General features: G+C 42.1%; 1 protein-coding gene across 3 annotated transcripts; it reads left to right on the top strand.

The window, feature by feature from the left end:
* The first annotated feature begins 215 nt into the window (after nucleotides 1-215).
* SETDB2 (SET domain bifurcated histone lysine methyltransferase 2) lies at nucleotides 216-18279 on the top strand. Of its 3 annotated transcripts, none has more exons than XM_041467003.1 (14): nucleotides 216-546; nucleotides 1496-1555; nucleotides 3808-3930; nucleotides 5388-5453; nucleotides 6030-6132; nucleotides 6745-7311; nucleotides 8787-8906; nucleotides 9917-10086; nucleotides 10819-11041; nucleotides 11936-12020; nucleotides 12976-13069; nucleotides 13740-14062; nucleotides 14747-14830; nucleotides 16857-18279. In XM_041467003.1, exons 1-14 carry the CDS (start codon nucleotides 531-533, stop codon nucleotides 16899-16901), a joined length of 2079 nt encoding a protein of 692 aa, XP_041322937.1. In that variant the 5' UTR covers nucleotides 216-530; the 3' UTR covers nucleotides 16902-18279. The 3 variants fall into 3 exon arrangements, with proteins under 3 accessions (XP_041322937.1, XP_041322934.1, XP_041322936.1); XM_041467000.1 differs by having other exon boundaries at nucleotides 14742-14830; XM_041467002.1 differs by lacking the exon at nucleotides 1496-1555 and having other exon boundaries at nucleotides 14742-14830.
* Nucleotides 18280-24218: the final 5939 nt, after the last annotated feature.

Below are 24218 nucleotides of genomic sequence, written 5' to 3'. Positions count from 1 at the left end.
TCCAGTCCCTCGGCCGTGCCCCCGCCCCGCCTGCGCCGTCTCTCCGCCGCCGCGTGGCCCCGCCCCCGCCCTGCCCTCCTTGCCCCTCCATTGGTCGCTGCCGCCGCCCCTCCTGCCGCCGCAACCAATGGAAAGAGAGAGAAAGGCGGGGCGCGCGCGGTCCCGCCTCATGTGGGGCCGCCCACATCCAGGCGCTCGCGCTTCCCGGCGGGGTTGCGCCCCCTGGCGGTCGGCAGCGGGGGGCAGCGTTGGAGGAGAAGGAAAAGGAGGAGGAGAAGGGAAGAAGCAGCAGCAGAAGCCGGTGGGGGCCGGGACGAGGCCCTGAGGGGTGCGGGAGTGACCTGGGGCCCGAGCCCTGGCCGCAGGCACGCCCCATGCCAGCCTCCGAGCCCGAGAGGCACCCCGGCCCCTGCCCGCCGGCCCTCGGCGCGGGCCCTGCAGCCGTGGCGGAGCGCAGCGAGACCCCGACCTGAGCCGCGCTCGCGCCGCCACAGCGCGGGTGACAGCTCCCCGAGCAGCTTCCCCGCAGGATGGAAGAGAAAAGCAGTAAGCCTTTAAAAAATTATATATATATATATGTGTATATGCGTGTTTTGGGCAGCCATTAGTCTTGTAAGAAACATTTTTTAGGAGTCAACCGTCTTAACCTATTTTCCCGTTCAACTGGATGAGGTATCCGGAATGAGTGGCAAGGTTTGGGGTTGATTTCTTTTTTCGCTTACAGCATAGAAAAGATGAAGCAGCTAACGTAAATAAGGTATGTTTTACGCTGTCGGTGTCGTTACGGGCTGCCCACGGAGGTGGTGGGGTCGCGGTCCCTGCAGGTGTTTAAGGGAAGACTGGATGTGGCACTCAGTGCCATGGTCCAGCTGGCATCCTGCAGCTCCGTCATAGGTTGGACTGGGTGATCTCAGAGGTCTTTTCCATCCGATTTGATTCCGTGATTCATGGAGATAAAAATTTGGAATCTTCAATGTGGTCGAAGAGTGCTGTCTTACTTCTTAGTATTCTTGCAGTGAAGGATATCTTGCAGGAAACAGATTCAGTAATTTATTTACCTAAAAAAGCTTTCCCTTTTTTCCCCTAAATAAATTGATTTATTTATAGTACTGCTGTACTGAGCACATCAATTTAGGGGAAAAAACCCAACTGCGAGTTAATGGGCAGGGGGTTGTGTAGGCTCATCTGAATGTGCTGGAAAGTTTGGGTCATCTTGTGGCAGCTTCATGCTTGAAGGACAGTAAGAAATGGCCTAAGTAAAAAAATTTCCTCACATTGCTTGTTTGAGTTTTCCTCAGCTAGCTCTTGACAAGGCGTGGGGCAAGTGTTTGAAAGGGGAATGACTGTTTCAACACAACATGTTTCACACAGTGCTCCTCCACTGATATCCACTGTAGTATTTATTAGTATAAATTTTGAAAATCTTAGTAGCTACAACTATTTTTAATTTCTCACCTGATTTCTTACTTACTTGTCCATTCTGCACCTCTTGTAGTGCTGTGTGACTTCTTTGAAGAGGAGAATCTTACCAGTTCCAGGGAGGAGAGCACTGAAGGTAGTATAATCTGGATTTATGGAGGGAAAGAGGAGTGTATATTTGGCACTGCTTCGGATATGAAAATTACTACTGGAAGACAACAGTTTTGCCTTTTATGGTGTAAGGTTTGTAAAACAGCGCTGCAGGAAATGCGCACCCAGGTTGTTTATCTGGTGGCTGGAGTAAGTAGCCCTGACCTTGGCTGCTTGTTGCTTGCTCTAGCATCATTCCCCTGCACAATGCTGGGGAAAAAAGAGATGTGGTCACAAGGATTCTATGAAGGGAGAAGAAAATCACTCCAGCCAGATGCCAGTGCACACCATGATCCATCAGCTGGAGAGATGGTTCTGAGTGCTGACATGTTAGATGTATCTGGTGTCTGCTCATTCCCTGTCCTTCTGGCTGTGATTGGTGATAGCAGCATTAGCACTGGAGAGATCAGTGGTGTGGACATCTCTCTTTTTTGAAATGAAAATTATGCTATGAACAAAAATGCAGTCTTTGATTCTCTGTGCAAAACGGAGCTTTTGCTGCCGGAGTTTTGGGGCACTCCAGCATGAGAACTGGGGAGGCATTTCCAGGGTGAGTGTTTTATTTCCCTATGGCCTACACATTATTATAGCTGAGGACCCAGAAACAAGAAACTGTTCTGTCACCCATTCTCTGAAGTAATCCATGCACCAGTGCCATCCAGATTTAGTCAATGCATTGAAATATTTGAAAATATGTAATGAATAAGGACAGCAGTTTCAATCTGCAATGGAGAAACTCATTACTAGAAGTTCTAAATGCATATTTTTAATTTAATGTATTTCTAAAATTTTATTTTAAACACAAATATTAAATATACCTTTTGTTGTTTTAAGTTTGTGATACTGTCAATGACAGCAGAAGGGTGGGAATGGCACAGGGCAGGTGGTGTCCCTTGTACCAGTAGTGTAAGTTTCCAAAAATTGATGTGATTTTTTTCTGTAATTGGACTTTCAGCTTTCCACATGTTCAAAAAAATTTCTGTTAATATAAGAGATCATTACATTTTGTTGAGAGTTAGTGCCAAATCAAGCTATTTCACAAAAGAAAAGTACTTTTATCATTGCCTGTTGATATTAAGTATTATGCCTTTAGCTGCTGGTGGCACGAGCAGCAGGGGTTGTGGTGACAGAAGATTGTTACTTCTTTCACTGCTGTCGTGGTGCTTTTGAGAGTAACCACACTGCCATAGCATCACTGGGCTTCTGGCACCCTGAGTGGCAGAAGTCATCCTCTGCTAAGTCAAAAAACGAAGGAATATTTTTTATGAGCCTGACAAGAATGCAGTATTTCTTGACTGACTGCTGTGATGGCGTCATCCCAGCACATTTGCCAACAGAGATTTGCTGTCTGAAAGTGGAATGTAAAACCTAGTGTGCTGACAGTGGACTCCACCTCTAGAAATGGAGTAGGAAAACAGATTTGCTTATGCTTTTGTGCTTGGTCATTGAAGAAGAGCACCATAAACTGAGAAAGAGCTGGTTCTTTCTTCTGCCATCATCTTTCGACACACTGAAACATACTTCCTTTTCAGTCCTTGACAAAGATGCACACCTAAAGTTTTAACAAGAGCCTTCATGGATGGGCTTAGCACCTCAAAGGTTCTAAACCAGTAGCTTAAAAAACATTTCTTTAAACAAAATATTTCTAGTAGAGGAAGGAGGCATGATATATGGGCTGTGTTAGTTATTTCAGCTGATACCCCTTGTTGAACAAAATTCATCAAACTGCTTTTATATCAATGTATTTTGAAAGTTTTTTCCCCGACAAAACATACCAAACCTAATGATGGAACAGGATAGTCAGCCTATGCAGCTAAGAGAAGTTACAGCTGTTAAAAAAAATCCCAGTGTCTTTTGTCAAGTCAAATATTCAGTTCATTCAGTTGAAAATATTCTCCTGTGTCGCTTTTGTGAGTTTCAGTGATTAATTTTTAGTGGGACTCATTTGCTGGTCTCTGAAGGAAGGCTTCCACAGCTCCCTTTGTCCCCTGCTTAAAAAGTTGCATGAAGGAGCATTGTGCACCATTGGAAGCCACTCCAGTTCATCACTTGACTTCTGTTTCACTTTCTTGATTAGGTGTAGGAATAGACTTCTGGAGGTTTAATGAATCCTGCTGTACTGATTGTTTTTTCAGAAGTGCCTCCAAATTAAATGAATGGGAGCCTTTGAATAGTCCACTAGGAGTTAGGTATGTTTTTAGACTTCTCAGGAACTGTAAATGGTAATTTGCATTTCAGGTGATGTGAAGACATTTTGGACACAATTGGGAGGTAGAAGAGTGGATGTCATATTTGAGCAGCTGCAAAACGTGCTGTCATTGCTGAAGGAAAAGATCAAGAATGGAACTGCAACAAACCAAGGTTTGAAATCCTTATGGTGGTCAAACTGGACTGCAGAGTAGCTGTGGCCTGCGTTGTGTAGGTCTGTGTGATATCTGCCGTCATCCAGATATCTCTGAATTTTAATAACTTAGCTGTTGGTGGTTTTAAGAACTTTAAAAAAAAAGTATTTTCTTTTTTAAAAAAGAAAAGTCATTTCAGGTACAATTGGCTATTTTCTTGTTTTGCTTGTATACTTTTTCAACAATGAATGGCTCTTAAGCAAATGAAACTGAAATATTAATTTTCGAGAAGTAATGAAATATCTGTAGTGCCTTGTGTTTCATGTATCATCAGAAGTTTCAGCCTTTCAAGCTGTTGTCAGTGAATTGAGTGGTTTTTGGGGTAGGATAATAACCACCTCAGTATTATTTTTTGTCAGGGACACCATTATAACATGTAGAAAAATAGTAGAAAATAGTAGGAAAATGAAACAATAGTAGAAAAATGTGATACTAATGCATTTCAGATTGGACCCAATTTTCAAGGAAATAAGCTTCCTCTACCTACATCAAAATACACTAAAATCATAATTCTTTTAATCTTGGAGCAGTACACAGATTTCTTTTTACTGGTTTATTTGAGTAAAATTGCTTTTTTTTGTTGAGTCACCCATATAAATGTAATCTATGGATTTTATTGGGGTTTTTTGTGCAAGAAAATGTACTGTGGTGTAAGATGCTTTTAAACTAATATAGCCACACACTCTGCATTATGTATATAACACTTCCTCTAAACTGGAAGTGCAATTTTTTGTGTTCTTGACCTCCTACATCTTGATTGTTACAACAAAATATCAAAGCAGTGCAGAGATAAATGTTGAACTTGAATCCCCAGATGACGCAATGAATCTGTGATAAAGTTCAGTTTGAATTTTTCTGTGCTTTGTTCTGTAAAGGTTTCAAGCTAAAATATTAAAGTGGATTTTGCTGAGAGTTGTTTGCCAGCTTGTAGTATTTATTGCACGGGGTAAGAGGTTGAGACAGAACAGGTCTCTTGCATTCTTCTGTCTGAAGGCTATTTCCACCAATTTAGAAGTAGCATTAATTTGTTCTGCCAAGTTTCAGCACTTCCTAGCCTGAAGATGATCAGTCTGATGACCAAGGTAGAAGCTTACACTAAATTGTCTTGATACATATTGCTGCCACTGTAGGCCACCAGTTTGTGTGTTTGGAAACATTCCAGCAGCTTTCCAAAAGCTGACAGATATTCAGTGCCAATTCACAACTACCGCTCTGAGCTGTAACAATTTCGTAATTCCTGGATGTGTCTGCTCAGGCCTGTGGTGCAGCACATTTCTAGTAGTATCAGTCTTGTGATGCTCTAGGTGAGCAAATGAGGAGAAACAAGTGTCTCTGGAGGATTTAATACCTTGTTTGCCTATTATCATCACTTAAATCTAACTTAGTATCTGTTTTGGTTTGGTTTTTTTTGCATAGAATGCTGGCAGGCTTGGGCACTGGTGAATGAAGCTAATCTAGGGGATCTCTTAACCTTGGCAAATGGTATGTGCATTTCCATTGTGTTTGTTTGGTATGTGGATTTAATTTGTCTTGTTTTACTCACTCGAAGCTCAATTCGCTTCTTTGAAATCAATAAATTAGATCTGAGAAGGCCATTAGCATTACAGTGAGGAAAACCTAATTATTAATTTCCTCAAGTACTGAGCTGTGAACCCTCACCTGGGTTTGTGTTTTTGTGGTTTGTGTGTATATGTATAATACTTGTACCACAGGAAAAGAATTTGAACTAGTAAGCCCTTATGAACCCAAGCTGTCTGTGGGCAGTGATCCTGTGCATGGCTCCACTGGCTGTAATAGCTTAACATCCTTTTATCTCTAACAATGAGGGGAGATCTGTAAACGTGCTTTGTGTGCGTGTTCTTTCTGGTCACTTTGAAAACCACATGGAAGATTTTTCAGTAGGACACTTGCTAACAAGCTTTTTGTTAGCTGTAGTTCATAGCAATGCCTTGTTTGTAATGTGTTTTGTTAATTATCTCTTTAGTAACTTAAGTAAATTCAATCATAAATTGAAATCTGGTTTGATGAAGATTTTGCTCACATTCCGTTTTTTTTCAGTAAGTGATGAGTTGAATGGAGATGGTGCACAGGAAACCAAACCCAACCTGCAGCCTCTTCTTCCAGATGACAATGCTGTAGAGACTGTAGAAGCTTCTGACAGGTCAGTGCCTTCATTTCAGTTTCTTATTTGACATATTCTCTACTGCAGTTGAGAGAGTTCTAAAATCTGTATTTCTAAAGTCAGTGTTTTAAACCCAATTTGAATCCTGCAAGTTTTCAAAGGGAAAATGTTTTTAACTTGACCTATGTGGAAAACCTGAGGTTTTGGATAGACTTGTCTAATTTCCCACATGAGAATATTGCAGAATAGGGCGTGGTTTTGAATAAAGGTTCATGAGTGTTATCAGGGTTAGGACTTAAGCATCAGTTCTCAGGCTTTCTTAAGTGTGCAGATTGTCAGGTGTGTAACTTAAGTCTCTCTGTGTTTAGTATTTAACCTCAGGTACTGATTTGAAAGATGGGGGTAACTACATAGTTCTTTTTTTTTTTTTACAATTTCCTTGCTGTGTTTTAGCATGTAAGTTCTGGGAAGAAGCTTTTTTTTTATGCAACTGAATTTGGTTTTATATGTTGTTAGGACAATTACACCATGTGAAACCTTGGGCCTTCTAGCAATGGGGTTAAAAATACTGAACTGCTAAAACACTGAACACAGCACTGGTTGTCTAAGATGCTGCTCTTTTCTTTTTTTTTCCTCTTTTATGTCAAATAGTGAAAAAGAGGACACGGAAAGAACTTGCTCAGGGTGTAAAGAATCATCTAGCAAAATTCAAGGTTTACCTTTAAATGTGCAGTATCAGAACCACAAGTGCTCTAGTGCATGTCTTGCCAACAGAGCAGTGGGTTCCTACAAGGGTGAAAATCCTCTGAAGATCCCAATCCTGTTTAACTTCCAAAGACGCCATGCAAAAGCAGACTGCCTTTCGAAGCCGCTGGATGTGAATTACAAAGCTCCTTGTGGTCGGAGTCTGAGGAGCTTTCGAGATGTGCGAAACTACTTGTTTGAAACAGAGTGCAATTTCTTGTTTGTTGATCACTTCTCCTTCAACACATATGTGTTGTTGGGCAGGAACACCATGAATCCCGAGCCCCTCGTGTTTGAGTTCGATATTAGCGACGGAGCCGAGTCTGTGCCCATCTCCTTCTGTAACACTCTCGACCACGCAAGGTTGCCTTATTTCAAGTATCGGAAGTCGTCGTGGCCGCGTGGATATTACCTCAACAACCTCTCCAGCCTGTTTGTTGATTCCTGTGACTGCACAGATGGCTGCATCGATAGGTAGGTAGAAAGATCTCATCTCAGGCCAGTGACACACCATGCCTCAATAGCAGGGTGGTGGGGTGTGAAGGCACAGTACCAAACAGGACCAACACTGCTGGAATATCTTGTGCCATGCTTTGTGTTGACTGACACCACTGTGTCTTTGTCTTCTGCAGAGCTTGGGTGCTCCAACTGGTCCACCTTCTGTAATAGGGAAGGAAGTGATCGACAGGTGGATTATTGTTTCTTTTCCTTTCTTCCAAACTGACAGTGCTTCTTCTCCAGGTGGAGCTGGCAAGCAGATATCTTGGCTTTGGAAAAAGAGTAGGGAAGAGAGTCTTGTGCCAGCAGAGGCAAGCTTGTTTTCATGGCAGGCAGGGAAGGATCCTGACAATTTCTGCTGCAGTTCCTACTGTTAGATGGCATCCTGTAGATGGGGTGGGACAGCCTTGAGGGATCAGATCATTTGGAACTCAGAGGATTACTGAGGGCAGATAAAGAAACATCCCCGTTTCCAACCTCTACATGTTGTCCTTCCCCTTGTCTAAACAGAAACTACAAAACTCAGTGGTTACACAATGCATTTGTGCTCTGAGCAGTTCCAATACTCTTGCATATTGTCATCTTTTTCTAAATCCCTGTAACCCTGAGGTACAGACACTGTGGAAACCTGCCACAGTTACCACATGCAAGTTTGGTGGTATTTTTTGTCTACTTTCTTGAAGGATGTTTGTCTGATCTCTCTCTGTAGGTGTTAGTTGGTGTTGCATCTGTTTTGTATTATTGAAAGCTAGGGCAGTTGCACATGCTGCTGTGCAACATAGTTCCTCATGAGCCAACAAAAGCTTGAAATCACAGCCTGGTATAATGAAACTTAATTTTAATAATTTAGTTTCAGCTGAGTGGTGAAAAACAGCAAGCACACAGTGTGCCGCTTCTTTGTACTAAAGTCCCACAAGAATTGAGATGCTTTTGATTTGTAGTTTTGGGGTTTAGGATTTGCACAATCACTCTGACTCTTTGAAGTTGTCATGACATACAGTGGTGCAGACAAGCACTGTTGCTTGAATTTTCCACAGTGTAAAATTCTTCATTTCTTGGGGGCTAAGGAGGGAGGAAGATAACTGAGTAGTGGCAAACAGGCTGGGATGCTGTGGCAGAAGAGGTGATTTTTATTCATTCGATCCATTTGACAGTGTCCTGCCTATAATAAGTTTCTGTTGTACTTCAGCTGTTCACATGTGCCATTTAAGGAGCTTGGCAGAAGAATGGGGTTGGGGTGGAGAGAACATGGTTATTGTAAAGCACAGGTAACCAGCCAAGAGACTAAGGAAAAAGGTGCCTGAAACAGCCTTGTGGAGTAAATGGAGCAGGGAGGGGGATACAGGTTTATACATGTGTGTGTTTAGTCAAGTGCATTTCAAATTACCTAGATTTATCATTGATTTATACTGCTTCAAATCCATTGTGAGATGTTTTACTCTTATTTTTAGGTCAAAATGTGCATGCCTACAGCTAACGGCAAGAGGCTGTAGTAAAATTTCTCTGTCTCCAAGTATTAAAAGATCCCGTGGATACCGTTACAAGAGACTGGAGGGGCCTGTTCCTAGTGGGTAAGAAAGACTACAGGAGTAAAATAAGAGCATACAAATAAAACAGCAGTTAATAGTTCAGTCTAAGTGCCACAGGATTAAAATAACTGGAGTTTCTGGATTACTGAAACCTTCGAAATTTTGTCACCATTTTAGTGATAGATCAGGATGATAAAAAATAATTAATGTGACTTGAATAAAAGGAGGGGAAAAAAAACTTTTGTATTGCAGATCCTACAGTTTTCACAGCTTAGGTCAAGGTCCAGGAGAAGTGTGAAGAGTGACCAGAATCCTAAAGATGCATCAGCCAGCCGCTTTTGCCAGACTTGCTTATGGGTGACTCTTCCAAGGATCTCCAAAGCCGTCCAATGCTTCAAGTGTTTGCCCTTTCTCTTATTCAGGTCCTGTGGATTAATAGGTGGCCTGGAGAAGATGCTAGTTACTTCAGGTGTCTAGGAGTGGAATTTTATGCAAGGTAGAGCTCTGCAATAGCCAAAGGCTTGAATCTGCAGGCTTGAGGAGCCCCTTTTGGTCCTCTGTGGGATGTTAGGTTTTGGCTGACATGCAGAATTAAAGTGTCAGAGAACCCAGAAACAGATTTTAAAAAAAAAAAAAGACAATTATGAGTCCTTTTGGAAATGCTTCATTAGCATGGACAGCTACAGTGAAGTCCAGGCATATGTTGTCTTGCTAAAATCAGTTCCAGTATAGAATTAGGTGCTTCTTTGGGATTTCTGTTTCTGTGTGATTTAGTCCTATTAAGCAAAAATATAGCATTTGTTTTTCTTATGCCAAAGTGTATGTAATCATGTATACTTACATCAAAATCTGGCAGACAGACTCTTAAAATTAATGAACCAGCAGTCAAGAAAGTCACAAGCTTCAGAGCATTGCTGCACAACCAGTTTTAGGCACAGTCTTTATATTTTAGTCCACTGCCTTGTTGATGCGTAGAAGTGGAATTAATAACAGGAACTTCGTTATGCTAATGCATCCATTTATATTGTGCTTTGTTTTTCTTCTCTTGACAGGATTTATGAGTGTAGTGTGCTGTGCAGGTGTGACAAGCTGATGTGTCAGAACAGAGTTGTACAGCATGGCATTCAAGTCAGGCTGCAAGTGTTCAACACGGAGAAGAAGGGCTGGGGTGTCCGCTGCCTGGATGACATCGACAAGGGGACATTTGTTTGTACTTACTCAGGTAGCAGGAGGGGACCTGTGAAGACATGTAGCATAATTCTTCCTCTCCCATGGTGTGTGTCCTGGATTTTTTTTTTTTGAGAATGGGGAAATACAGGGTTGGAAGAGAAGTGTGTCAATGTAATCTTAACCTGCAATATGATCAATATGAATAAGAACTTCGAAAAGCTCTGCTATGAGATGGTGACAGACAAACAAATGGAGCAAAACCTATCTCAGGCTGCTGACTTTTTCCCTCACAAATCTGTGCATCCTATGCCAGGGCTAATTTTCCTTTGGTAAAAATAATAAAATCATGGAATGGTTTGGGTTGGAAGGGACCTTTAAAAACATCCATGAGCAGGGACACTTTTCACTAGACCAGGTGGCTCAGGACCCCACCAAAGTGACCTTGAACTCTTCGAGATGGGGCTCTCACAGCTTCTCTGGGCCACTTGTGCCAGTGCCTCCCACCTTCACAGTGAAGAAGTTCTTACTAATATCTAATCTAGATGTGCTCTCTTTCAGTTTAAAGCCATGCCCTTCTCTAATTCAGTTTGTACTTCAGCCTATATTGACATAATAGAATTCTAGACAGCATTCATATTTTGCTTTCCAAAGTAATGCTCTTGTATTTGTTAATGTAAGTTTGACCTGTGATAGTGAGTGTGACTCAGCAAACAAGCATTAAAAAAAAAAAAACAAAACAAAAAAAAAAAAAAAAAAACCAAGAAAACTTTTCTTTTTCTTTCAGGCAGATTAATGAGCAGAGCTGAAGTTTTGGGAGATGCTGAGGAAGAGCTGAAGGAGAAAAATGCAGTGAATGATAGAGACCATGACTTTTCTTCCAAAAAAAGAAAACTTGGCCTTGATCGTTCAGACTCAGTGATTGAACTAGTGCAGACTGACAAAAATGACATTCTTGAGAATCAGGAATCATTGTCTCAGACTGTGGATAATGAAAATAAATCAACTCTGTAAGTTTATCAAAGTAAGCTTAAGCATAGCAAAACTAATATTCTGCTAATGTAGAAATTCTGTTGTATAACTTAGAGTATGTCCTCATATGTCCACCCTCATATGAGGGTGGTGATTTTTTCTTTCTGAACTTATTTTTAAATTCCCAGTTATTTCTTCTAGTGGGACAGAGTTTTCCCTCTATATTAATTTTACATGTGTATACTACTTGGCACTTTCTAGAAATTCTGTTCATCTCTTGGGTGTACTTGATCTGTTCAGGGCATGAGTGGGAATGCTAATTTGAAAGAATTAATAAAATATACTTGAAACAAATTGTTTAAAGATGCTTGATGACACTGAAGTGTTCAATAATACATCAGCCACCAGCTGTTCTGCCCTTTGCTCCCAGTCTCTAAACCTTTTGTTATTTGTAACAAACCTTTCCTGCCAGAAACCTTAACCTCTCCTGTTAAGAGTCTGACAAAACGCCACTTTTGCAGTGAATATGTTTTCCTAGTTGAAAGCTGTACTGTCAAAACTGTTGAAAGTAGTAGCAGGAGAAGGCAAAACTCTGTAGGTGCTCTATTTTGAGATAATCTGATATAATAATAATAAAGCAATAGACAATTTGGTTCTCAGCATGACAGCTGGAAAAGGATGTAAAAGCAGCTGCTGATCTCTCAAAAAAGTTTGAGCAACTGCTTTCTTACAAATGCAATAGAGAACCTAGCCTAGGTTCTCAATTCTTAAAAACAAAATACACAACATGGGGTGGGGCCAGACTGCAGGCTCTGCTGTAGTTCCTTCTAGAGAAGGGACTGGAACTAAAGACTGTTAGAGAAATGTGTGTTGTGAGAGTTACTTATGGGTCTGTTTGTCTTTTATCATTTCCTTTTGACCTTTCTGTGCAGGGTTCATCTAAAGAATTCAAGTAATGCAGCTGTGAGAAGGCCTGGAACTAGAACACTTGTTTTTCGCAATCACCAGCTAAAAATGGTAATCATTGGCTTTAACAGATTCATTTTCCACTGTGTTGAATATATATGGTAACTTTGACTTTCATCTTGTATGTTTAGATAGTTCTAATGACCTTTCTTCATGGGATTGTGTCACACTGAGCTAGGCTGTCATGCCGGAAGCTGCACCCCGTCCCTCTCCATTATCAGTCCTTCAGCACGTTCCCCCAGACCAGCACTATCTACTCTCATGGCCTTCCCTTCTCTACCCTTCACTTACACTCCTCAAGAGCCTGAAGTAATTATTCTCCCCCTGCACCCCTTGTGTACAGGATTAGGGGGTCAGAGTGATAATATTTTTGTGGTGTCTCCCCAAAGAATGGCACAGCAGGGAGAGAAGGGAATTTCACAATGTCTATGCAGTTTTCTCATACAGTGGCAAAGTTGGAAGAACTGACCTAAATGTGACCTTTCACGAGTGTGAAGTGTTGCTTGCAAACATGTGCAAAGGAGGAAAACTGGTGTAAACTTATGCTGCAAGTTTTACTGGATTCATTGCCCTTAAGAAATGCACATGGAATTTCCATGCAAATATTTTACAGTGCTGTCCATTCTAGAGGTCACATAACTAATTGCCTTTTTGTGATGGAAGAGGAGAAATTCTGCCACATCTGGTCATTTCATTGAAACTGTGAAAAAAAGCATGTTTGGGATTTGGCTCTGCAACTTACAACCCTGGTGAAATTGCTGGGACTTAAGCCCTTATTTGCATGTCTTACTGACTGGGGGACTCTTTTCCTGGTTATTATGAAGGACAATTTGAAATGAAGATAAATGTTGCATTGCAGTAAATGTACTAACTTCTCAAATTCAGCCACAGCTATGCATTACAATAGCTTTGAAACTTCAGCCTTGGAGTTGTAAAAGCCCCTTGCTGTGCCCTCTTGGCCCAGAGTTGCGTGCAGCACATCGCAGCCTTTTCATTTGATACACAGGTGCACAGTGCCAGCTCAGATGAAGATGGTAGCTCTCAGATTCATCAGTCAAGCAAAACAAAACTAACCAGTGGAACCAAGAAAGGAAAAGAAAGTAGGTTTGCAGAGTTCTATATACTGCATGCTTTGTACAGTTGTGTCCCGTCAGGTGATAGACTTTAATGTAGACAGTGTGGGCAGGCCAGCTCTTAGAGTAGAACAATGTTGTCCATAGATGTTGAGACATGTTGAACTGTCCAGACAGCAGCTTCTCAAATACTGTGAAGTTGTGGGAAACTCAGCCTTGCAGATCTTGCTGTGTCACACCCAGTACCTGTTCCAGCCAACAAAAATTGAACAGGATATAATACTGGGGTGGGGAGACGTCAAGCTGGAGAGGCAGTGTGAAACTGATCCTATTTGCACATGCATCTTGCTTCTGTCTTAATTACAGGTTGTGATTCTCTTGGGAATTAAGGTGGAGAACAATAAAAAATGCTATGTGGGATAAATCAGTCTGGAATGGGATTTGAGAAGAGTGAGACACTAGGTCACTCAGAGGCACCTTGAGCAAGTGCTTTAGGCATCACAGCAGGAAACAGTCATTTGTGGGAGGATTGATGACAAACATGGAAAAATTGTGTTACAGACTTGTAGATAGCAAGGAAGCTGCTTAGATTTTGGAGGATATGGGAAAAGTGGGTGGCTAAGCGTTTGGGGCCAAACAAGGGAAAGGGTTTGGCCTTAAACTGGTGTTGAGAAATAACATATATGTCCATTGACAGAATCCACCCAGCAGCAGAAAGAAGAACATCTGATGGAAATGGGACAGACTGACTCTGCTGGTGTAGAGAGTGCAGGATGCAAGAGTCTGTCACTGCAGGGTGTTGATTGTGGCAAGTACAGTGTGCTGAGTGACACATGTGTTGTGAGGCCATCCAGCAATGCACCCCTAAAAGCTGACTGCAAAGAAAATAGCAGGCAGCCAAAACAAGATGCACTTTGTGAGGAGTCTGAGGGTGATGGGGTGCTTCCCAAGAACACTAATGAAGAAAATATTTATGTACTGGATGCCACAAAAGAAGGAAATGTGGGTCGTTTTCTAAATGTAAGTACTAAGTTGCATGGGTTCTCTTTGTTGCCTCTGCAAATACGTAATTTACTTATTTAAGCTTAAAATAGAAATTTTTTGCACATAAACAAAACGGTGGTGCATGCCAGGAGAGGCACATGTGGTGCTCTCTGCCATCCCAGGTGACAGGACAGTAGGTTGGGTCACACTGGCTGTTCAATTGCCAAGTACCTCCACCTAAGACAAATAGTTCATAGACACATCTGCAGATACGCTGCAAATAATTTATTTCTCTTCATTAGCATGAATATGTCTTCCACAAATAATTTATTTCTCTTCATTGGCATGAATATGTCTTACAGCAAAGCCCTTGCATATGTTTAAACTGTTCTTCCTTGCAGAGGTATTATGGTGTTAATATTAGTAGTGCATCTTGCAGAAACCTTCCTTCTGTTCCCATGGGCATGCATGTTCCTACATGCACCTGAGTGACCTTTCACATCCTGTACTTGGCCAGCACACTGTCATGTAATCCATTGCTTGCTCCCTAGCACTGCTGCCCTAGAAATGGCATTGGGTGGTAAACTTTCCATGTGGGCTCGAGAAGGGAAGGAAGAAACTACCTTTACTGGTGACAGATGTCTGACACAAAACAGTTTTTTCAGTCAACAATGTGGTGTTGGACTGTTTCTAATCCAGATTTTCTGTTTTACAGCACAGCTGCTGCCCAAATCTCTTTGCACAAAGTGTGTTTGTAGAAACTCACAACAGAAGTTTTCCCTGGGTGGCATTCTTCACAAACAGGTGAATTTCTGGAAGTCTTATGTTGTTCATTCAAGGCACTAGGAGGAAAAAAACACCACTTATTAGAGCATAATTACACTGGGGGTGGGGCAGATGCTTGGATCATAGAAGCACAAAAATACCTTCTTATAGGTGACTTCTTATTGTGCACTAAAGGCAGAAGAAATACAGTGATTGGTTATGACTAATGAGTTTCACTTCAGTTTTGCACTGAAATGTGAAGTAGGGAAGGTTAATTTTGGTGTGTCCACTTCAGTAATAATCTTCTTCAGTGGAGAAATAGGTTTAACTCAGCATGGTCATTTGGAAAGCCAAGATCCACTCATCCCACTGTTGTGTCTCAAGGAATGGCCACCAGATCTGCATCACATAGGGCAGGATTAAACAGGGTATTAAGGTTGAGACACTTTGTGGGCCAAACAAGCTGGTTTCAGTCCTTTTCCTCACAGCTGTCAAAACAAGCAGGACTTTGTGTAGCCCAGCATGTCCTGGGCATGTGACAATAGGATACACAGAGGTGAAAATTTGTTCTGAAAGTAAAAGATGCACATATTTCCTTAGTGACTAACAACAGAAAGAGAGGTACAGACAGCTGGTACCAGCGAGACACAGTATGGCAGCAGCTCAATCCAGGAGAGGAAAGATGAATTGTATAAATGAAGTTGGCTGACATGCATGTCAACAGTAGAACTAGGTGAGAACAGAACAGAGAGGGGAGACTTTGTGCTAACAAACCAGTTCCACAGAACACTGATATTCTGTGGAGCCTTGCAACTCTGGTCCATACTGACACAGATGCTGTGGATTTTACTGGGAGTCTCCAAGAACTGTGAGGACAATATTTTGAAATACATCCAAAAAAGAGTTTTGTTTTAGCTAGAGTCTTTCTTGCTCAGGTACTCAGCAAAGAAGTGTAGTGAGGATTGAGGCTACTGGAGAGAGATAATAGTGACTTAGGGAAGAAGATTGTTGAAGGAGAGTTCACCTCACTGGCTCTTCCATTTTCTGGGCATCACCCTTTTACAACTTTTCTAAATTAAGGACTTCATCTGGATCATTGAGCTTAATTGTGTGCCTTACATGAACTTGCCCAGTCACCTTTTTATTTGTTTTACATGACTCAAGTCAGCAAGTCCCAGGCTGTAATTACATGCTGTATGAAAAGTCCTCAGTGTTTGTTGTCAGTCAGCTGCCTAGGAATTCACTGGAAGTTCTCTATACCATATCCAGTGAGAAACATCAGAGAATTACTCCCTTCATCACAATATTCATATTTTCTTACATTTTCCATCAGTTGTTCCTCAGCATCATAATCTCAGGTGTTTAGTTTGGCATTTGTTTTGGACAATGAATTTCCTGCCTTAGACATTTCTTCTATTTTACTACCAGAGCAGCTGGTTCATGAGGAGCATGTGGTTAATTCTGAGTTTTGGGCTTTGTACACATAGTGTAATTGCATTAAAAGGTAGCCTGTCAGACCAAAAATAACAATCTTCAAAAACATATGCAGAGATCTGTTCAAACTTCAGTGATGCACTATACATAGGAAAAATAACAAAACTGTTATTCATTTAGATGTATTACTTATGTGGTTTTCCTTTTTCTGTTTGTTTGTTTTGGGGTTTTTTTTGTTTTTTTTTGTTTTGATGGGGTTTGTTTGTTTATTGTTTCATTTTTGGTTTTTTGTTTGGTTGGCTTTGGTTTTGGTGGGTTGGTTTTTTTTTTTTTTCATTTTTGGTTTTTTGTTTGGTTAGCTTTGGTGGGTTGGTTTTTTTTTTTATTTTTGTTCCCCAGAATTCCCTTCTAAGTTAGAGCACATTGTTTATACTCCAACCCTATTTGCAATTTCCTTAGCCAAAGGAGCATGAGCGACTCCTTGTATGCCTTGTTTCCTTCCCATCAAGCTGCCTGTGTGATGCTCCCTGCCCCCTGCAGTTTTTGGATTTGCATGTGGGTTGTTGGTGACAAATGGTTAGCACAGTACTGTTTCACTTAGTTCAAGCAAATTAACTGTTTTATTCCTTAGACATGTGAAAGCTGGAACCGAACTCACCTGGGATTATGGTTATGAAGCTGGAAGCATGCCAGAGACAGAGATTTCCTGTCACTGTGGAGTTCAGAAGTGCAGGAAAAAAACCTTATAGGCAAAAGCTTTCTTACTGTCAACACATCTTGTACCTGGGAATTTATATGCTGGAAGGGATGACTGCTCAGCAAACAGCCCGCAAGTCCTTGGTGCTAATTGCATTCAACTAAAATGCCTTTCACCTGATGATTTTTTAAATTTACATTTAAATGTCACTTTTGTAGTTTACAGAAATAGAACTGTTTGTTCTAAGAACAGACATTAAGCCTTTCCTAGGTAATTTCTGTTCTCCTGGTCTTCCTCCTCCCTGCTTCTAATCCACAAGCAAAGTTCATAGTGTACTGGAAGAATTCCTGCTCCATGCCATCTGCAGCAGAGACACGACTGATGAGAGCAACAGTTCCTTGGGGCTTTCTGTGCCCCTCCACAGTGCTGAGTTAGCAAAACTCAGGTTTCTGAACTTCATTATGAATTTCATATTAATTCATTATGCTTCTCTGGGCACTAGGAATTGTTAAAATACACCTAAGCCTGTTGCATCCAGTGGGACAGATAGTCCTGAACAGAGAATTAAACAGAGCAGTTCTGCAGAGCTGTGTTTGTGCTACAAAATGAGCTGAACAAGTCCTGCTGCAGCAGGAGAGAAATGACTGGGTTTTGTTGGATTGCACCCCTCTCCGTGTTTGTGACACACAGAAATCCTTGAGAAATCCAGTGTACCTCATCTCAGTGCCATATTGTGTATGGAACAGGTGGGCCAGAATTGCTTACCACGTGGTTTGTTGGTGGGAGAGAAACAAGCTGTATTAGGAGACATGGAGTGCAGATGCAGGAGGTGGCTCTGAAATGGAGCAAGGGATGGCTGTGCAGGTGTGTGGCTTTTGGATGTGTTGGAGCCTTGGGCAAGCAAGGAGGTGGCGCAGGTGAGCAGTTCAGACCCTTGAAGAACCACTGCCAAAGGTTTCAAAAAAAGCAGTTTTATTAAAAATGTTGCAAAAGTAAGACTTAACATAGTTTGATAGCAAAGTTTGCTCTGTTACTGCAGAAGATATGATAATGATTTAAAGTTACCAGTGCAAAATCTAGTGGCACCGTAATACAAGACTGTGTATGATGTCAGTCACTTACCAGAAACCTGCAGTTGATCAGGTGTGTCTCAGCCTCGAGGAGTAACACTGAGAGCATCCCAGCTCATAGGGAAATCCCTGGCATTAACATGAGAGCTAAAAAAAGGTTCAGTCAGGCTGTCATTTATGGGATAAAGTGGTTGGCTTGAAGTCAAAGTACCTTTGTTGGAGAAGGTAAACCTGAGTCTTGTACCTGCACCTTTCTTTGTTTCTTGATAAATGAGTTTTGGAAGAACCATCCGCTATTCATGTGTTAATTGCATGGTTGGTATCCCAGATTCCACTTCCATATGCCTCAGTGCTCGCCGTGTCACTCTGCTCCTGTGGGGGTTTGCAGAGAAATGGTTGGAACAAATGAAGGTCTTGGCCTGGTTATGTCCAAGCCTATACTGCAAAATGAAAGATAAGCAGGAACCAGTTCTCAGCCCTGGGGCCAAGAGGCAGTGTATGTCTTATGCACACATGTCTTAGGGTTCTGTTTTAATTGGGTTATATCTGTGCTGTGTAACTGTGGACAAACATGGTATCTGTGGCCCTAAGTGGGGATTTTTTTTTGTTTGTTTTGTATGCTTCAAGCTTAAAAGTCATGGGATTGTACTGCAACATTTGATGATCTTGAATTTTTCAAGTTTCATCATGCATAAGGAGTTTCAGCCTGTTAAAAGTGGACCTTTCACAGGGATAACAGACCTGTGAACCATTCTGCTTACAGTGAAACCTCAGATCTTCTCTCTCTCAGCTCTGTTTGAGAGTTTAGCACATCCAGCAAGGAAACCTCTCCTCGACTTTGGTACCTGTCATCACACTCTGGGTTTGTGTGGGCTTTCACCACCCATCTTCAGGGATAAATGTAGAAGAGCGGAGTCACCTCAGTGTTGGTGCAGTGCCTCTTCAGAAGGTCAGAGCCACCCACTCTTGCCTTGATCAGCCCCTCTGTCACTGCAGCCCCTGTGTGAGCTGAAGACAGCACTCAGCCCAGTTGGTTTTTGCTTCGTTGAAGATCTATCTCTGCTCAGAGGGAATATGCCTTGGGGTATCATCCTTCAGCATTAACCAGAGACGTGCCAAAGTGTATGACAAAACCCACAGGTAACCCAGGAATGGTATTAGCCTTTTAAACAAATGAAAATGCAGAAAATGCTTGACTTGAATGTGGAAAAGAAGATGGGAATGTTTTTAAAGCATCAGGGGAAGGGAGGATGGAAGAAGGTACATTTTACTGCTGTTGATGATATATTCCAGATCAGTGGTAGGAATTAATGATACTGGGCTAGTGAGGAAGAGCCCTGTTTCTTAATTCAGGAAAACAGACCTGATGATTCAAAAGAGGCAGCACTTACTTGCTCCATGTGGTCTGCAACTGTGGGCGAGCTTGCTGTGAGTGTAAATGTCACAGAAGGCGTGTGTATGAGACAGGGCTTTTTGGCTAGCTGGGTTTATCAGGTCTGTCTCCAGGCTGGTGCTTCTTCATGTTCCTCCTCCAGACCAGAGATCATAACTATCCATGAGCAAAATGACCTTACAAGGTGTGATTTCTTCCTGCTTCTGTAGTATTGCTAGAACATGTTCTGCTGAGGGTGTCCTGCAAGTATCCTCTGCGGTAATGACCACAGGAATGCTCACCTGGGCTCTCTCTCTGCTCTGCTGACTGTTCCTCTGCTTGTCACAGCTCACAGATGGGGATATTTCTGAGCACAGCCCCTTGTGTCACCCGTGCTTTAGCAGAGCAGTGTGTAGAAGCAACGAGCACAAGCACTGATGGAAAAACAGCTGAAGATATTCCAAGTGAAGTACTCAAAGCACCTGTGGAATGACACATCTGGGACTTCTCATCAGCCTGTCAGGGGCATCATAAATGAAGGGTGCCTGATGGGAATTAGTGGCATTGAGATGTGAATCACAGCTCTTAGAGTGAGCAAGCTGGTCCCTATGGAGGGACAGTAGGGATGTCAGGATGTATAAGGGCTCCATGGTAATAAGTATTAGTACCCAAGATAAGCATACAAATGCAAAGACAGCTGAAGATCACTTACAGCATAAGTATAAAAGAAACTGGACTGGAGCTTATTAACTGATTTTTTTTTTTTTTTTTTTCCAAAAATGCACTGAGCATTAATTTCTGGCTCTTTCACAGAACTGTATGGCTTGATAGTGCAACAGTTTGGAGGAAGAGCTCACAAGGGTTTTGGACTTTCTTTGGAAATTCTCCACAGAGAATTTTTCCTGTGTTGAAGAACAGACTTCTGTTAGGAAGGCCGTACTAGTTTAAGATTTATGCACCTGTGGGTGCTTGAATCATGTTGACTCATTTGAGTGTAATCTAGGTAATAGATCTGGGAATTGGAATTGTGTAGCAGTATTTGGCTAATATATAGAATCTAATTGCAAGCCTGGACACAGGGCTTGATCTTAGCTCCTTTATGCTGCATCTGGGCAGATGCAAAGGGATTTGGGAAACCAAGTGAAATGATGCCAGTAATGCCAAAAAGCCAAAGCTGATGTAGCTGATATAGGGAACTGATCTTAAAAGCTCTATGTTGTGTTTGGTGTAGCCTCCTGATGAGCCAGAATATGCCTATTAATTTGGCTGATGAGCTCGCTGGAGGAGGTTCAACAAGACCAAGTGCCAGGTCCTGCACTTGGGTCACAACAACCCCAGGCAGCCCTTCAGGCTGGGGGAAGAGTCTGGAAGGATGCCCAGCAGAGAAGGATCTGGGGGTGTTGGTTGACAGCAGCTGAACATGAGTCTGCCCAGGCAGCCAAGAAGGCCAGTGGCATCCTGGCCTGTGTGAGAAACGAAGCCCACGCCTCCAAATGTTAAGAGTTTAATGAGGGATAACAGGGGACAGATCAACAAAGCAAAAGTAACGGCACTGTGTGTGTGGCAACAGCCAGAAGCACACCCAGTTCTTTAGCAAGCAGCCCTTTATACTGCTGCAGTTGCATGACTTCACCACATGATCTTGCACATTTCTTGGGGCCTGGTTACAACTCTGCCTCAGGCTGTCACAGCATTGCATAAGTCCACAGCTACAGTCTCCAAGGGTCCGTCAGGGAGGCAGTCCAGGGTGGTCTTCTGATGCCACTCTAGACTTAGAGAACTTACAGAGAATACCATAAATGTATTCTCCTTTTATGGTATTTTGTTCTCTGCCTTTGCTGTCTCGGTGTTAAATAACCATGTAGTTGTTGGCTTTCACTAATTATGTGTTGGCTTTTGCAAATTATTAAAGTGGATGCTGTGTTGTGCATTACAACATTAACTTTTGCAGAAGTAGCTGTAGTAGTGAAATAATAAGGAATACTTTTATTTTTGTAAATAACTGACAATATTGAGAATAACTCAAAATATATTTGTGAAATAGCTAGTGTTGATTTAAAGTACTTGTGGAAATAGATAAAACCATCTGCATGGTCAGATAACACTTAAGGAATGGATGGGATGAGGATCCCTGCTACTGACCCTTTAACTGTCAGTAACTCTCACCTGCTGAAACCACAGAACAGGCGGCCGTTGTGAGGAAGTGACACACAGCCCTCAAAACCACATCCACGATTACTCATGTACTCTAAAAAGGTGGGTCAGGGGTCAAACCAAGCTAGAGAATTCCCAGAACATGTAAACGAGTTCAAAGAAATGTTTGAACAAGTATAATCTTTATGAATATGTACTTGGCCAATGCAATAGAAAAAGCATATAAGAAGAGTTACTGTGGTTAGCTGATGTGCCTCTGGCCGTAGCCAAGCACCCAACACTGTTATTGATTTGTCCCTTTTATCCCTTATTAAATTTTTAAAATTTTTGAAAAGTGGAATTCATTTCTCACACCTGTATTAGCAAGAGTGTGGCCAGCAGGACCAGGGCAGTGATTGTACCCCTGTACTTGATCCTGGTGAGGCCACATCTCAAATCCTGTGTTCAGTTTTGGGCCCCTAAAATCAGTGTTATGAATGAGGTCCTTTATGTCTAATTTAATAAACCACAAAATTAGAATTTAGCAGAAATTTTAATTGAGTAGCAATTTTATATAAAATGAATACAATCAAGTAAGCATGTGCAAAGTAAATTTGGCAGTGATTATTTAAGTCTGATTAAGGTTCTGATAAGGCATAAGCAAAACAGATTGGGGTGCAAACCCAACCAGGCTTCATGGGGGGGTTTCTCACCCTGCCTCCTGTACCAAAAAACAAAGGAATCCAAACACAACTTACATACTGTATGCTAATAGATATTCATCAGTATTTTCCCATAAATCTCCTCCTGTTTTTGATTCTTGAAATCTCCATCACTGTACTGCATAGCACGTGCCCCGCTTGTTTCTGAGGGGTCCTCTTGGCTCTTTGGTGGTCGCTTCTGACAAAGGCTTCTCATCATCCTCGCTGTCCTTTGAACAACCCCTCCGGTTGCACGTGCACCCCAAGTCTTGTGTTATAGAAGCCAGCATTATATTCCAAAAATAAGCCTCACTGTTTCATAGGTACCTGGAATCATTCCAATTTTATGGATTTCAAGGCTGATCCCTTAATTATTCTGAGGCCGGGATCCATTTTGGGATATTGCTTATCTCAATACTCCATCCTGTATCCTATTTCTCATGAACATCTGAAAACGTCTGTTTTGTGACAGTAATTATATATCCTTTTCCTCTGTTACTTTTTAACAAATATTTTCTAAAATATTGATATAGTTACAATTGTTAGCACAAATCATATTCATTTATCACATCAGGAAGGACGTGGAGGGGCTGGAGTGTCTCCAGAGAAGGGCAGCAGAGCTGGGGAAAGGTCAGGAGCACACGTCCTGTGCGGAGCTGCTGGGGAAGCTGGGGGTGTTCAGTCTGGAGAAAAGGAGGCTCCCGGGTGACCCTGCCTGTGAAAAATGCCAGGCACTTGTTTTTAAATGTTTAAAAGTTTGATAGTAATAAAATGGTTATTCCTTTTCCTCTGTTACTTTTTAACAAATATTTTCTAAAATATTGATATAGTTACAATTGTTAGCACAAATCATATTCATTTATCACATCAGGAAGGACGTGGAGGGGCTGGAGTGTCTCCAGAGAAGGGCAGCAGAGCTGGGGAAAGGTCAGGAGCACACGTCCTGTGCGGAGCTGCTGGGGAAGCTGGGGGTGTTCAGTCTGGAGAAAAGGAGGCTCCCGGGTGACCCTGCCTGTGAAAAATGCCAGGCACTTGTTTTTAAATGTTTAAAAGTTTGATAGTAATAAAATGGTTATTAAAATAGTAATAAAATTAGAGTAATAAAAATTTGGACAATTAGGATTAGGATGATACGAGACGATAAAACCAAAGAGTTACAGACAGTCTGAGTACCTCTTTCTGGGAAAAATAAGCCCCACAAAGGGGCACACGATAACAGAGGATTAACCCTTAAAAGCAATAGCCTGTTGCATATTTATGCATCTCATTTCATACATCACATTTATGCATACATGATGCATAAATTCCATTCAAACAAAGGATTCTGTCTGGTCAGTGTCAACTTCTTCCTCTTCATCCTGACGGCGTCTTCAGGGCTGAGCAAGGCAGGAAGAAGTTAATTTCTTCTGATAAAGGAGCAATAATTTTTTTTTTCTCTGAAAAATTCAGGTGTCCCGTGGCTGCAAGTACCTCATTCCTCTCTTTGAAAAAATATCCCACATACATAGTTTCTATTGTAACTACAAAAGCTACATTTTAACTACAAAACTACATTTACCATACTATTAAAATGTTAATACAGCACTACTAATCAATACAACAGAATACATATAGTAAATATCTGCGTAGAGCCGGATAATATATGCACTTTTCACACTGCCGCTCTATAGAACTGCCTGAAGGCATCTTCCCCTGGCAGCAAGTGACGGGAAGCGGCACCCGGGGAGGCTTAGGTTGAACAGTAGTTCTGTGACTCTGTCAAAAGCGAGCACGGGGTTAGGGAGGGATGCGGGAAATCACTTTTCCCATGGTGAAAGCCCTCGGGAAATGGCTGTCCGGCGGCGGCCCGCGGCAGTGCCTGGCACGGGTATCGAACCCGGGTACCGGCTCCGTGAGCCCGGCACGCCCGCAGGGGTCCGGCCACGCCTCCCGTATTACGTAACGGGCGCCTCCGCGACGCCTTCCCGCCAGCCACGCGAGGGCCGCAGCCAATCAGCGACGGGCCGGTGTACGGGGCGGA

The sequence above is a fragment of the Pyrgilauda ruficollis genome, unplaced genomic scaffold, assembly GCF_017590135.1.
Source record: "Pyrgilauda ruficollis isolate IOZ18807 unplaced genomic scaffold, ASM1759013v1 scaffold20, whole genome shotgun sequence".
NCBI lineage: Eukaryota > Metazoa > Chordata > Aves > Passeriformes > Passeridae > Pyrgilauda > Pyrgilauda ruficollis.
The sequence above is the reverse complement of the archived record's forward strand: the minus strand, read 5'-3'. Positions and strand labels throughout refer to the sequence as shown.